Genomic DNA, 16,557 nt, shown 5'->3' with positions numbered 1-16,557 from the left:
TACATAACATTTTCGTGTTTACTTGGCTAAACAAATGTTTTTTTTTTCTGTATGCTCTCTAATTGTTTTGCTTGTTATTCGGGCCTAATTACTCATAGAGGCATAAATCATTTAAGAACTACAGCAAAGAAAAAGAGTTGTTTTTTTTTTATCTGTGTCGGAACTAAATAAGAATTATAAATAAGCATTAGAAATATTACAAACATTATTCTTATCGTTAACCAGATTTGCACCTCTATGAAGCAAATTTAAAATTATTCATTTGTTTATATAATATCTTATACATATCGCATAGAACATATCGATTGTCATTTTCGGACAGGATGAAATTATGTTTATGGTAAAATCATCATAACTAAAAAAACTATTAGCTAGTTGGATTTGAAATACAACTTTAAATGTAAAAAAAAAAACCTTTAAAATGTTTACTGATACTACCGATATCTACAATATTCCTTCTTTTCACCATTATTGCAGACTAAAATGAGAATAGCTTTAGTCAATATGATTAGATCAACGTAAGTACATACAAATATGGCCTGTGTAAATGGTGAAAATTGTGTTTTATTTACTTATTAGAGTACAACTTACAAATCTATTTCTAGTTGGAATCGTTAATATTCGTAAGACTTACTTAACATAGATCAGAATTTCATATTAGAGAGTATTTGACATGTTCGATCGTTGAGTTAGCTTAGTTAACAATAAAAAGAATGGGTTTTTTTTCTGAGTGTTCACTACCATTTATCATATATCGCACTTAAGCATACATATTATATATTGACTTATAATCTAGGAGCTTAGACATTATGACAAAAGTTTTACACTATTTAATCCGATTCATTCACTTATTGCTGCTCCTTGGGAGCCGTATTAGGGTTGTGAGGGGAGCGCTATGTGCTGTAGCTTAATATTAAGAAAAAATACTCAGTTCCAGTGTTCTCGATAGCTCCAGTGGCTCTTTGCTCTCTTCTGCTCCTCTAGTCAATACAATATGCCCGGATGCACAGCGCCGCTGCGCTGGAAATAAACATTCGGATTGCTGCTTAATGTGGGCTCCAGCGTCGTGTAAAGATTCGTTTCATCGGGACGAATAAACATGCCTAAGGAAGATATGAATATATGTCAAATTAGGGGCATGTATTAATTACTTAAATAAGGTTATTGATTATGTTATGAATACAACTAAAATAATTTTATACTGATTATATTACAAATCAGAGAGGAACTTCGGTCTGTTATTAACACTAAAAAGATGATGTTAATCTTCACACAAAAAAAAGAATGAATTTATAAACTTAGAAACTTTAAATTGATTCTTAAGAACTTTCTGTAGTTTTTGGCAACTTTGCGCAAACTCTAAAAGATAAGAAGCAAATGCTTTAATTTGTAATAGTTCTTTTTATCTGGTTTGTTATGGAACAGTCTCTTTTTAAGTGGAGTAGTATTTATTTATGTTTAGATTAAGATAATATTGATTTACAACTATGTAGAACTAAGCAAGATTGTTATTACCTGGCGCATAACGTAGCGTTTTGGCCAACTGCGCCGCCTGTGTCATGGAGGTAAGCGAGTTACCCAGCTGTTTTAGGGTCAACGGTGTAGCCAGCTGTGTGGGCGGTGCAGGCGGTGGTGGTGGTGGTGGTGCGGGTGGGTAATAGCAGAACGGGTGCGGGCTCAAATGTGCTGGAAAATAGTGATACATACGTGTATAACTCGGCGGTGCGGCGGTGACCAAAGCGACTCGATCTGCTGGCCCGGAACCCACAATTGGTGTGCAAGGGTTTGTTGATATTGGAGTATTCGTGTGTGGGTGTATGGTGTGTGCGCGTGTGCATGTGTGCGTTTTATCGATAGCCATTCCAAACAAAACCCAAAATCAAACCCAGCCGTGACACACACACACAGACAATAAATATATTTATATATGTATATAGGGGGTAAATATATGTACAGTAATTATTATTTTGGTTGTGCCACACATACATAAATACATATATGTATTACATATATACATATATGTATTATTTTAACGATAAATGTAAATTTAATTAAATTTCAATAAGGTAAAATACCGGAAACATAACCAAAAATGAGAAAAAGTATTCAAAATGATTGATGAATATAATAATACAAATTACAAAAACAATATGAAAAGATTATGTAATGTATGTTGTGTGCGAGTGTGTGTATGTGTATGTGTGAGAGTCGTGAGCGTGACAAGAATTTTATATGGAATGATGTTGACATAAGTATTCGATGAGGTAGACCATTGGATTTTTATGATGTAGCCGTTGCAATGATGGTTTTTTTTTTTGTGTGTGTTGATGATAATGTGATGACGACGATGATGTGTGATCGGTTGACAAAAATATAGTAGAAAAATTGATATAAGTATGAAGACAAATTGTAAATGTGAATTGAGTGCAAGACAGCTTAGATCTGAAGCTTATAGTATAAAAACATTTCGTATCTCAAAAAGATGTCACAATTTCTGCATTGGGGACACATTGCGGCCCTAACCGCTGACCACTGACCCAACTGAGTAACACAACCTAAATATTTTAAATTACCCTGCCATATTTCACACTTTTGCATTTGCCAAAGCGCCGGCTAAGTAACAATTTATGAGCTTAATGATGCCAAATCTGTGCGCGAATAGAGCTAAAACCTTTCGTGTCAATGGGCCAACATTATAACACCCTCAAGCCATAGAGAAAGTCTTTGGCTCGTTCGGCGTCGTTGATTATAGCTTGTTTTTCAGATTGTGCAAATCCCTAAGCGTTTTCATTGGAATTTAAACATTGTTTTGCTTATTACGGTTTTCTGCGGCAAGGTCATTAACAGCACATCGTTTTAGAAGACACTCTCATGACCATTTATTGTTCACACAAGCATACAAAATATGTTGCACTCATCACGGTCCACTGAACTAGGTCTCGTCTCTATATATTTACAGATAAATTGATGGGTACATTTAGTTGAACAACAAAAATATCATAAAGTACAATCTTTAAACCATTTTTCATTTTATTTTATCCATTAGTAAAGATATTATATATATTATCATATTATTTCTAAGACAAGTCAGTTTACAATGACCCATATTTCAAGTGTTAGCCCCAATTTTACTATGAAATTAAAAATATAACCGACTAACTTGCCATAATTAACAAGCTGCTCAATCAAGTTTGTCGCCTAAGTCTTTTGTATGACTGGACTTTATGTTCTATTTTTGACTGAAATCGAGCTTATCATTAGAGAAAACGGACTTGTACACATATGTATGTACGTTTATAAATAAATAACATGCAAAGCCAAACAAATGTGAGCCAATCAGCAACGCAAGTCTGGCCAGAAATGAACCAGAAGCTGTTGCTGCCCGATTTTTCAGACATGCTTATAAATTATGATTATTGTCTTTTCAGCAGCTTGCAGGCCCCACAAAGTAAGAAAACGGCACACACAAACAGACACTCTTATGGTACACACACTTCAAAGTATGTTAATGACATAAAAACCGAACAAAAATAACAGAGACTGAGATAAAAAAAAGTTGACTCGAGAATTGCTAAACTGGGCACTGAGACTGCGACTGAGTTTGGGGCTGGGGCTGAACTGAGGTAGCCAGCTGAACTCTTGACAGTGTTAAATGCAGCAGTTACACACATGCGCCATCTATCTGTCTGTTGGATTTTCTTTGGCTTTAGCTTTAGCTCCCCTCATCCTCCTCCGTCCGAATTCTGGTTGAGTTCGCGGTCTTAGTTTTCTAATTAACTTAGAACAAATACTGCAATTAAGCTCGCTTGTTTCTACTCGCTGCCCTGGCGGCGCACGAGCTGTGAATCTGGAATTATGTGTCAGAAAATGAAAATACATGTGTATATGCGCCTGTGAGTCTCTTTATGTATGTGTGTGTTTGCGTTGCATGCACATTTGCAAACTAGTTTCTAACAACGGCTGCTGTTTGCCGCCAGCTGAAGCGGCAAATTTGGCTTAATTCTGAGGCGATGGCTGGTGCCTGATTCCATTTGCCACTTGGCAAATGAGCTTTCCTACGTACTTCCAGCAGTTTCAGCTTTTCAGCTAAAGTGTCTGTCAGCTCACTTTACAATTATGAATTATGCTCGCTTGCATAAAATATGCACGTTAGTGGCTCCTGCCACTTGCGCAGAGAGCAAAAACAAAAAAAAAATATATACATATATATGTACTAAAATGTACTAAAAGAGAAGCAGCCAAAACAAAAACAAGAATAAACGGCTAATTAAGTGCAAATATGTATGGCCAGGCACAACAATGCGGCTGTTCGTGCGTGTTCCTCAGCGCATCTGTGTTGGTGCATCCGTGTTTGCATGTGTGGGCGTCAAGTCACAGTTCGCTAGAGATGACAGCGACTGGCAGTGATGTGGTCTATTACTCAATGACTGCCAGACACTGGCCGATAGAATTTAATAGCATTTTGCTGGCAAGAATTGAATTTTAGTATAATTTGAAATGTAGTCAACAAACAAACAATGGCTAACTGATGATCGACTGTACTTAGCTGGTGTTAATGAAAATCTAAAATCCAAATAGTTTATGGAGGTTTGAAGAGATATTTCGTTTTTGCTTAGAAATCTGCACGTCGTTAAAATAATCTGGGAAATTTTAAATAATTTAAAATTTCACTTATATTAGGAATTAATCTACTGTTCAATTGAACTACGAATGGTAAGAACTACGAATGGTAAGAACTAATAGTAATTAAATAAATAAGACATCAAAATTGTCTTAAATTTTAATAAACACTTCGACATCTTGCTCTATCCACAATGTGTATGAAAATCACTGGATTGCTCATCTCTGTTTGCAGTCAACTAACCGCTAAACTTTTTCCACGTTTTGCATTTTGTAGTTGTCGTTTACGGGAAGTTCTCGGATCTAACCGGCCGTCCCTCACACTCTTTAAGCCTCTCACTCACACGTAGTAATACTATCGCTGGCAACAAGTTAAAGTTAAACCAACTGCCGCACGTTGACTGATTGCTACGTGCAGATTGTCATTGTTCGCTCTTGTTGTTGTAGTTGCTGTTGTTGTCGCTGTTCTATCCGTATTGCAAGGTATTCGTATTGTTGTTGTTTTTTGCTACATAGTTTTGCAAACTTGAGTAATTTCCTTGGTGAGCGTCGAGTTTTTCCTTATTGGCTCCGGCTTCGGTTCTAACTCCAAGTACAGCTCTGGGGTCTCTGTTGTCTAAGTTCTGGGGTCTGTTTTCTCTGAGTTCTCTACTATGTCTATGTCGGTGCCTATGTGTGTGTGTGTGTGTGTGTCTGTGCATGTGTGTGAGTGTACTTTGAGAGTGAGTTGCCAGATGTTGTGATATCACGAAGCAGCATTATAACTAATTGGCCACGTTCGTTGGGAGCTAGCTCTCTCTATGTGTGTGTAGTAGAGAGTTCATTGTCATGACGGTGGTGCGCCTGCTTGCCAGCGAGCTCTTCAAGCCACCAACTCAGCCTTGGTCTTGGCAGAAGAAAAGCATTTTCTCACATGCCCACAACCACTCAGTCCTATAATTTGCATATTTCGGCTAAGGGCGTATGACCTTCAAATTGCTACAATTCAATTTGCATTATATGCGTGTGGTGCATCAACCACAAAACAGTCGCTAACAATCGAAGCTTTGCCTGGATACCGTACGCAGTCGCCGTCGCCAGCGTCTTGGCCAATTTAGCGTAATAATTTAACGTATGCAGTTGGCATGGCTCATTGGCTGTGGCTGTGGCTGTGGCTGCTGCTCCACTCGCTTGGCTAACTGCCTGGCTGACTGCGACTTCAATCGCTTGGCTTTTCCGCTTTCGGTTTCATTGCAACAATTCGGAACTGGTTATCGATTACGTTTACATCGTAGTCGTCGTCGTCGTCGTCGTTGTCCAAGACCAAGTCGAAGTCGTTGGCTGCGGCTGCGGTTGTGGCAGCTACTTCTAGGCAAAGCTTAAATATCATCTAGAGCTAGAGGTTCAAGCTACGACTTTGAGTGGGGCGCTGCGATTGCTGTTATTGCAAAACCGCTATAATTTTGTGGTAATATACAGAGACGCTCGTTTTAAGCACGTGCTGCAGCATTTACCCGACTCATATATTAAGTTACGAAGACACACACACAAACATAGCAATACACCCTACAGATGCTCAGCAGCACGTACTTCACAGATTTGTACGTTACGCCATCGTCATCGTCGATTCTTTGCGGTCCATATTCTGTTCAATTCAATTTGTATTTGTGTTTTTCAATTTCAAGTTCGTTGCCTAAGTCTTTGGTTTTGTGTGTGCTTTGAAGAGGGCTTAGAACAATTGAGGCTAATCGATTTTTATGTTTTTACCATATTTGCTGCTTTTTTGACAGCTGCTGCTGGGTCAAAGCAATTCAATGAACCACTCGAAGCGATTTTTGTGCTTTTTATCTTGCTTTAATATTGGAGAATTGGACAAATAAATATATTTTTAGAAAACCATCCACATATATTTAATTGAAATTTGAGAATCTTGTCTCTTAAAATAATATATTAATATTCTTAAGCATTGACAAACATAAAATATAAAAAAATATTTTATATACTAACATTAAAGCTTTCAAAACTATTTGGTTTTTGAGAAGCATAATTATTCTCTCGATTATAAATGATTGCTAGCTATCTTTGGGATACAAGTTCCATTAAGATACGTTTTTTTTTAGTTCTGCCTAGAATTCTTCCACCGTTGACGGCCTATAACAACCTATGTATCAAAAGCTTATTAATTATGTGGCAACAAGCAACCCGAAGGTCAATAAAGTTGGCCGATTGTGTTGCACGATTATAAAAAATCTTTCACAAGCAACTAAAATGAGTTTCATACAAAACTTGTTTTTTTTTCTTTAGAAAGAACAATTCTATTGTTAAACATTACCATTTGACGAATACGTTAAATTTATAAGTATATAACACATAATTTTTTTATTGAGACCCATTTCTGTTCTGGGAGAAATTGATAATCTGTTTTATCTATCCTAAATGCAATCATCAATATGATTAGAATGTAAGTAACAGTTCAAAACTTTGGCATTATTTTCTGAATGCTTGCAATTTGTTTAACAAAAGAATTTAGAAAACAAACTTATTATTTTATTTGCATCATGTAGGTTAAACCGATTCGATTATGAATAATTATGCTAAATATGCTAATTACGAGAATAACAGAACTTTCTTTTCAAGTTTCTAAATGCTGCGCTACAAAGTCATTGAAAAACCGATTTGCTTCTGAAGTGTTAGCTCTCAAAGTCGGCACAGTTAAATCGATATGCCATTATAGCGTCCTCTGGTGCGGCTTATTGTAGGTATCCATAAGTATTGACATATCCCATAGATAAACATTCAAGCAAGGCAAAAAACTTCCGCACAACTCGCCAAGCTCTGTTTAACCTTCCAAGGTACCCAAGTTGACAACAACACAAGTCACTGAATTAGCAGTGTTGTTGTTGTTGTCGTTGCTGTTGTCGCTGCTGTTGCTGTTATTATTGTGATTGCTGTTATTGTTATTGTTGTCGTTCCATCATTGGCATGAATGATTGATTTTATGTATGTAGCGGCCTGGCATAAAGTCACTCAATAAAATTACGAAAAAATTCGCTGTCGCATAGAACAAAGCCCAAAGGCAGATGCATCTACCTCATCTCTACCTTACTGACCAAGTGGCCATCGTCAGTTCAAGTGCCTGACGACGACGACGACACATCATTGAAAAAACAACAATAAGACAAATACAAAACAAAATAAAAAACAACGTATTTCTTCATGCAACAGCGGCGGAAGTACCTACATAAATAATAGGGTGTTTCATTAAGTACTTAGTCACCTTAAACCTATAAAAAAGATGTATGTATTTACAACATTGATGATTTGCTGATTTTTGTTCGCGTCTAACTGTTGTTAATAAGGTTAATAACAAGAGTAAAAACTTGAGTGTGACTTTGCGCAAAAAAAGAAATGATTAGCTTGCAGTATTGAATATTGATTGTGTCTTCTTTGATAATTCACTTCTATTTGCATTTGTTTGCCACGAAAAAAATATTTGATTTATACACTCCCAAGCTTGTAGTGAAAATTTTAATTCTTTTAGTGTTTTAATCAAAATATTTTATATGTTTTGTTCCAGGTTAACATTTCTTTTTATAAGGAAACCAGGTACTTGCTGAACCTCCCTATGGGTATCTATTTTTGTGACCAAGCCTGACAACGCGTCGTTTATTCAGTTGCTCCCTGCTGCTGCTGCTGCTGTCGTCGTCTTCGTCATCATCGTTGTCGTGTTGGCCCAGGTTGTTAGTGTTGTAGTTGTTACAACAATGCGCCTTCAATTAAAGCAAACAACCTTGAACTCTTTTTCAAGCGGCTTATGCGCGTTCAATCAACGGCAACCACGACTGCTCATATCGGCTATATCGCGAGTCAGCAGCTTGCCGATCCTTGGCCATGTTGGCGACGCGTCGCCAACAACATTAACAACAGCAACAACCAGACTGGTGAGCTCTGCCAAGCTGAAACCGAAGCTGAAGCTGTCAATCTGCGTTCCTCGCCTTTTGCCTTTGCCGTTGCCGTTGCTGTTGCCTTTGCTTTTGCTTTTGCCTCGGCAATCATTGAGCGCGGCCTCTGCTCCGAGTACGGGTCCGGCTTTGGCTCATTCCTTGGCGTCAACGCCGTTAGCTGTCGTTTAGTTTATTGTTGCAAATTGCTCAGTGAATTATGTGCCGAACTGCTTACTGGGAACGACCACACACACACATACATAAATATATACATATATATATAGATATTTAAACATATATTTGTGTATGTATTATGGGACAGGGTTTGACAGGAAATTTGATATTGTGGGTTTTATTAGAAACCATTTGACTGTGGGCTCTGCCTTACCTACGCGAACGGTTAATTCTGTATGCTTAAAGCAACTTTTACATTTCAATTTAATTACTAAAGTTCTTCTGAAGAATGAGCACGTAAAATGCTTCAAACTACACTGATAATTTATCGAATTGATATAGCAGACTTAATTAGCATAAAAAATATAATTTGACTCGGTATGTCATATTATTCTTAATGGAATCAAGTGTCAATATGGTAAAGAATTGATTATACTTTGATTTTTCAATATGAGCTACAGAAATGTGACTCTTTAGGTTTGTTGCCTAAGTCTTTTATTATCCAAGAGGCAAACAGCAAACTTTTGCTTTATGTAAATTTATTTGTTTTTTATTTGCTTTAGCAGCCCACGTACAGCTCCAGTTTTTTTCTTTACTTTTCATGTTCAATTTTTTGCCCTTAATCAAGCAAAAAACCCTTTTGCCTGTACCTCACTCGCACTTCACTCAACTTGGCTTGACTTGGCTCAAATCACAACTACAACCCACACACATGCCATAGTCCGGAGCTGGGGGACGGGACCGATAATGTCAGCTCAGCTCGGATCAGCTCTCGTTGCTCCGTTCGCTTGTTAAGCCCTGTGCCAACTTTGATTTTAAGCTCTGTGTCTCCAGACATTTGTCTTTGGGTCTCTTTTTTTGTCATACTCGTTGTTGTTGTTGTTGTTGTTACCCTCAAATGCACTTTCAATTGCAGACAGTTTGACGTATATATGTAGCTAGCAAAAGTACTATATCTTTCATTAATCTATCTATATATACGTACCTACCTATATTTTGTTGTCTGTCTGTCTGTCTGTCTGTCGGTCTGTCTATCTGTCTGTCTGCTGTGGCTGTCTCGCTTTCTTTATGCACCGATAGCACCGCGACCAAGACGCAGAGTGAGGCTGCCCACAGGCACTTGGCGTGAGTTTTAGCTGTGGGCTGTGCGGCTCCAGCAGCACCAGCACCAGCTTTGCCTCTAGCTCCAACTCAGGCTATACCTTGGTATCGCTTGTATTTGCTTTCATGCGTGGCAAGAGCTGCAAATACACTTACATATACTCACACAGTCGTCGTCGTCAAGTAGCTGCCATGTAAAATGCTTCCTACTTACGCCCAGCGGTTCATTGTTATAATTTTGTAAATTATTGCAACATTTATACCCTTACCAAAAGGAATTGTTGCATAAGTTGCTTGCAAGATTTTAGATGATACAAATAGCATGCCAAATAATGAATTTCACTAAGACTCGGATCTGTACATATTTTATGGTGGTTAAAATTGGTTTTTCCTAATATATGCATTTGATAATCTAAAATTGGTCGAAGAAAATAAATCAAAAGGTAAGTGGAGTAGTCAATAAATATTTAAGCTACATTCGTAGAAAGAGCATTTAAGCTTCGACTTTGATTTCAATGCTAAGTTTCAATTGTCTTTAAATAATTTTTGAATGTTTGATGTAATCATACATTTTATGTATTTTCATTAATTAAATTACGTAAAAGTGTAAAGAGTGTGTTACATGTTTCGGACACGCACATCTGAATTACTTGCCCCTGTCTATCTACCCCTTTCGCATAACTCACCCAACTATTTTTGCTTTCATTAGAAAGCCAGCATAAAAGGCTTTGGTGCTGGCTGTTGTTGTTTAGAAAAGTTAAACAAAAAAATATTGTCAAATATTTTTGTTCGGCTGGACCATAAATCGCAATATCTCTGTTATGTTGGTCTCCTTTGATGTTATTTGGTGGCTCTTGCAACGTTTCACTTGATCTTTGACAATGTGCTAATCATTTGCCAGCCATTGCCGGGGTTGTGACCAAGCTCTATAAATTGACGATGACAATGACATTTAACACCTCTTTATGACCAGATGTGAAATCTGGCTAATAAAAATATGGTGTCGTTGATGGCTTCATTTGCACAATAACAGTAACAAGAACAACAAGAGCATCAGTCACGGGGAAGTTATCAAAAATTATTAAGAAAGCCGTCAGAGCTACTAAATCAAAAGACTCAAGCAACGAACCTTCGCGACGTTCTCACCAACGAAAATGAAAGCAGCCAGGCGCGCAAGCAGAGCCAAGCAGACAAATGAACATAGAGATAGTTAGTCAGATAGCCAGACAGAAAGACAGATAGACTGGCAGATAGACAGATGGATAGCTGCTCCATGCATGCATTTTTACACTTGGCTTACACGACGGCCTCAAGAAAATTAATATACCAAACAATTACGAGACATAGTAAAACAATTTTAAGCCCAGTTAATGTCGCTGTACAGTGAGGCCAAAATTTAAGCAAATGACTTGTATTTTGTATAAAATTATGATTAATGGAGAATACTTTTAAAGGAAAGTTTTGTGCGATATTTTAAAGGAAATTAAATATGCTATGTTTTAGTTGATCAATTAAATGCGTTCGTTGCTTAAGTCATTTGATATTTTTTCAAATAACTTTTTGGAGTTTAGTAGGAGCATTTGCATATTCCAAAATACACTTTCTTAGCTTAACTCTGAAAAGGACTTAGCTTTATTCCTTTTTTTTAAAGCCTAATTTGTTTGACGCAAATCGTTTGTTTTGTACCACTGTGCAGTGCTGTTGGCTACCGTTTGTATTTTAGCTATGAAAGTTAAGACTTTTGCTTTTCTTCGGCTGTTGTTTTTAAAAAAAGCGAACGTACAGATAAACAGCAGTTCAAGAGTTCGCCCCGAGCTGTGCCGCGCTCCATCCCACCCCACCCCATCGGCCCTCCTCTTATTCGACATGTGAGGCAAGAAAAGAAAGTTATTACAAAATGAACAGAAACTGACAGCTGACAAGGGACACCCTGCAGTTAAGGCCGGGCTGAACCGACAAATGTGATTCGTTGCAGACAATTGTGACAAAATAATGAAATGAACGAATTTAGGCAGCTATTATTATTTTTGTTTCAAAATCAAAAACAAAACTCACCTCCGCCATTATTGGCACTGGAGCAGTGTTTGGAGCTGAGTCCCTGGCCCGTATTCGTTGCGGAATTGGGCAAGCCACACCCGCTCATCACGCCATACTTGATGGGCTTGAAGTGGAAGAACGAAGGCGAATAGCCCGATCCAGCGCGACTCAGCGAACTAAACTGCTCCTCGCGATCCTCCACATAAAGTCCTTCCTTGCCCATTGCCGCCAGCTGCCTGCCCTTGGGCATAAACATGACCAGGAAAACGGTGGCCGACGTCGCCACCAAACCAAACGCAATGCACGCATCCTTGTGCCGCTCAGCGACTGCTAGGCCGCATAGCATCCAGCCCAGCCAGATGGGTATTGCACCACCAATGGCCAGGCCAATGTAGGTCGCCTCCCGATAATTGTCGCGTATGCCACGCGATTTGATCGCAAGCACCGCAATGAACACAATGAGGAACACAATGTAGATCAGCGAGAATAACAGCTCCGAGAACTGTGTCTTGCACAACGGTATCAGCACGGTGCTCACTGCCGCAATTCTCGTGTAAATCTCCGGCGTACCATCCAGCGTTGTATACGATGTCGGATAGAAGAGCGCCGAATAGTTTGTCTGCGATGCGACTGTGGTTGATAGGAAACCACTGCCCATCACCGGCACACTTGTCGTATATATCTCTGGTGGCTGTGTCAGCAGCCACTGTGCCCCAATCGCCACCTGAATGAGCAGCGCGAAGAGCAACAGCAATCCCTGATAAGGTGCTGGCAAATAGACGCCACCATTCAAACTAATAAGGAACACACACTTAACGAGCAGTGCGGCAAATACCAGAGCATATGCCACGCCCACACCAAAGCGTATGGCGCCACAGCTGAGCAGCGTAGGCTGTGCCGTGATCACTGCACCCAATCCGGCGCAGGAGAACAGTCCGAGCAGCAGCATCTGACCCAGAAAGAGATGGCGGCGCGATGGCGATGTGCGCCAGGCCTTGAACAACACAAAGATCTCGAAGGCGCCCATCATCAGCATGGTGAGGCTGGCCAGCACCAGGACTGGCACCACCCAAACCTCCTTTCGCAGGCCGGCGAACGGAAGCTGTGTGGTGGACACAATGCTCGGTGGTGTCGCATTGCCACCCTGCGTGGCACGTGGTGTATTCGCGGCTCGTGCTCGAGCGCCCTGACTACGAGTGGGTGAAGTGCCGGAGGTTGTATTGTTATTGCTGCCTCTGCTACGGGGGCTGCTGCTGGTGGTGGTGGTACTCGCCATTAGCGTGGGCACCACAAAGAACTCGGTAGACATTTCCAATCTAGCCGCACTCGAAATATTACTCTCCAGCACATTGAGATCCTCGCGACGCTGCAACATCTGTTTCCCACTGCGACGTGGTGCTGGTGTCGTTGTGGTGCTGGTGGTGCTAGTAGTGCTGGTGGTAGTGCTGGTGCTGGTGCTGTTATTTGTTTTGAGCAACTGATAGGCATTGCGTTCGCGCTCCTGTGCAGAACTGGCGCTAACGCTGGTTACCAATCGAACGCGACGCCAAATATTATTATTATTATTATTGTTATTGTTATTATTATTGTTGTTTGCGTTGGGATAGCGTGCCGCTGGCGTTAGAGCGATAATCTGCAAGATGAAGAGCAGCAGCAGCAGCAGCCTGCTGGCCTCGATCCTGCAACAAGCCGGTGGTGACCAATTGGCCATTTGGATCGAAGACGCGTTTTTGCCGTTAACTCAAATGCTGCACATGCTCGCACACACGCACACTTGCACAGTCGCACACACACACACACGCACACACACTTGCACAGTCGCGATTTGGCTCGTTGCGCTTTTACGCTTCACGTTCGTCTTTTGCTTAGTTCGAGGTTCGTTTTTAACGCGCTCAGACGTCCGCTCGCCAGTCCCATTCAACATCGACTGCTGGCTGCCGCCGCCTTGGCACGCTCTGCAAGTTAGGCTTTGGTTTGGTTTCGATTCGTCTGCGAGACGTTTGAGCCAAGTTTGAAGCCACTTGCAACTCATACTCATACAAATGCCTTTGGTTCGGCTTGCTTCAACTTCAACACCAATGCTGCTCGCCTCGGTTCGGTTCGCCTTTGCTAAGATCTGCTTCGACTGTCTGAGAGCGAATTGGAGCTTGTTATAGAGAACACTTTCATTCGTTCTGCACATGTGAATAGTTTTTTTTTGTTTTTGTTTCCTTGTTTTTCTTTTTTTTTTTTGTTTTTTGTTTGGCTGGAAAGTGCTATTAGCCGCAGACAGAGATACATTTACTATGCTTACCACTCGCCAAAATGGGCGCAACAAAAGACAAAATAACAAACAAAGGCGATTGTAAATCAAATGCCGGCTAATGATATATCGATATAGTGCGCTCAGCGGCGTCCCGAACAGCGGTAAATGGTAAATATTCTGATCTTCAAGTTTATTTCTTTATTTGTTTTTATTGTTTCGGAGCACCGTTAGAGTTAACCGAAGCTTACACTTGCAAATCCATTATCAACTGCCTCAGTATGCGAGATTGTTAGCTACAAATTACAAAAAGAGAAAAATCACAATAGAAATTTCCTTTACTAATCCAGAATAGAACTTTTACGAACGATGATGTACAGGTTTTATACTGTCTTCATATGTGCAAATATATAATTTTAAATGTACACTGGTATACTTTTTTAACAGATATTAAAATGTATTTAAATACCATAACTGTAAGAAATTGTAAAATAATGTATTTATGTATTTTCATTACTTAAAAACGACATATTCAAAGCTCTGATGGATATCATTATTCAATATATATTCTTAATACAAATCCCTCTTCAAATCGATGTCCAACTCCATACACATTTCACCAACTGGATTTGGCACAGCACACATCGAGCCATTGGTCATAGCAAATGATATGTAGATCGTGTCGAGTCGGCTCTGTTAGCGGTTGCTGGTAGGTGGTTGGTTGTTGAGGTGGGGTGGGCAAGGAGAGTAAGAGACTGCCCCGCATACGGTATCGTTAGTGGAGATCTGTCTAAAACTGAACTGCGTCCGGCTGTCGGACAGTTCCACTTATTCTCCATTATTGACGCAAAGGCGGGTAAATAACCTTTCGGCATGCCCGAATACACTCCAGTCCCGTCACATAAATGTAGGTGTAGTCCAAATTGTGCGACGCTGCTGCCACAAACAGCCGACTTCACACTTTTTAGTGTGTACTGTGTATGACTGATGGGCAGTTTGAGGTGTCAGCTATTCTTATTGAAATTCTAATTGTAGTCTTGATTCTGGTAGAACTTTTCGAACCCTTCATAAGTTAATGTTCTGAAAAATGCAGATAAAACAAAAATAAGGTTTTAAAAAACCTTGGTAACAATAAAGCAATAATTAAATTCTAATCCATTGATTATGTCAGTGTAAGTAGTCTTAAAATTCTATAAAGTAATCTTATAAAACTAAACATTGATGAGCGAACACCATAGGAGTTAAATGTTTATCCATTTATAGCTGCAAAATTGCGATCAGACATCAAAATCACTTGAAATCAATCAATGTGCCACATTCGAAGAGAGAACGTAAAGCAGGCGCCAGGCGGTAATGGCCATCAAATACTTAAAGCGGTTGCTAACTAATCTGAAAGGTAGTCGATAAAGTTTGGCCAATGGACCAAATGAAATGTGAGCCAAATATAATCAACTCTTTGCCTGCGCACGAGCCATGAATGTCGATGCCGATGATGTTCAAATCCTGTCCATGTGCACTCATCAGTTATTAACACAATGTGTCTGAAGTTTGTCAATGGGCCATATTGAAATTGGATCCAGCTAACCAAGCTGCTAAACCGCAGTCTTAAGTCATCCTTACAGAGATGACTGAATGGCTGCAAGAATTTTGTAAAATCGGACTAAGACGGAGTTTAAGTTGAGGATTATGCTAATGCAAATGCTAAAGGCTTGAAAGTATTCAAATTTTCCAGACAACAGCCAGGCGACACTTTAATTAAAGAGTTGGCTGAGAAGGCTGATAGTAACATAGTTTAAGCTGGGATTAGGCCACAACTGACTTTGACAGGACGACAACACGTTTTATTAGCAAATTTTGATAGTTCTTTTGATCGCTCTTTAATTTATACGATAAATATGCGAGACGAGAACAAATTTTCTGGTTCTTATTTACATTGATGCTGATGGTAAGAGATGATGCTGTCGTAATAACAAATAATTTCAATCTTTCCGCTTTGCAACTATTCTGATCTAGGGCATATTGCAACTTAGCCGAAATTGATAGTCAATAGCAATACGGATCTTGCTGGTTAGCTTTGGCTGCTTGCGGCATATCTTTGAACGCCTAAATTTATTGGCAACAAGACGCGCCGGCGCCAGGGTTAAGAGTCAGAAATGGACGCCGTTTGAGTTGTGAATGTTGGCCAGGTTCTTATTCAATTTGGATCGCAAAGTATTCTGATATTAATTTCGGCAATTCAATAGCAACGTGCAGCGCAAAGATGCTGCTCATAAATCATTCAAAATGCATTTTCAAATTTTTAATTTAAACCAGTTGTAAAAGTGCAATGAACTTGAACAAAAAAGGTGAACTTATTGCCCAACTACACATAAAGACAAAAGCCTTTGGCGAACTTATTTATTTATCAATATGTGGTGCGTACCCACAGCCACCGCCGCCCTCACCCTTCACCCTCGACGG

General features: G+C 39.6%; 1 protein-coding gene across 3 annotated transcripts; it reads right to left on the bottom strand.

Moving 5' to 3' along the window:
- Positions 1-793: 793 nt before the first annotated feature.
- On the bottom strand, positions 794-13,603 carry LOC6556509. Of its 3 annotated transcripts, none has more exons than XM_001984251.2 (3): positions 11,874-13,603; positions 1,516-1,749; positions 794-1,103 (listed from the first exon to the last, which is right to left on the bottom strand). In XM_001984251.2, exons 1-3 carry the CDS (start codon positions 13,564-13,566, stop codon positions 985-987), a joined length of 2,046 nt encoding a protein of 681 aa, XP_001984287.1. In that variant the 5' UTR covers positions 13,567-13,603; the 3' UTR covers positions 794-984. The 3 variants fall into 3 exon arrangements, with proteins under 3 accessions (XP_001984287.1, XP_032598727.1, XP_032598728.1); XM_032742836.1 differs by having other exon boundaries at positions 1,516-1,686; XM_032742837.1 differs by lacking the exon at positions 1,516-1,749.
- Positions 13,604-16,557: the final 2,954 nt, after the last annotated feature.

Source organism: Drosophila grimshawi, unplaced genomic scaffold, assembly GCF_018153295.1.
Source record: "Drosophila grimshawi isolate 15287-2541.00 unplaced genomic scaffold, ASM1815329v1 contig_44, whole genome shotgun sequence".
In the NCBI taxonomy this organism is placed as follows: domain Eukaryota; kingdom Metazoa; phylum Arthropoda; class Insecta; order Diptera; family Drosophilidae; genus Drosophila; species Drosophila grimshawi.
The sequence above is the reverse complement of the archived record's forward strand: the minus strand, read 5'-3'. Positions and strand labels throughout refer to the sequence as shown.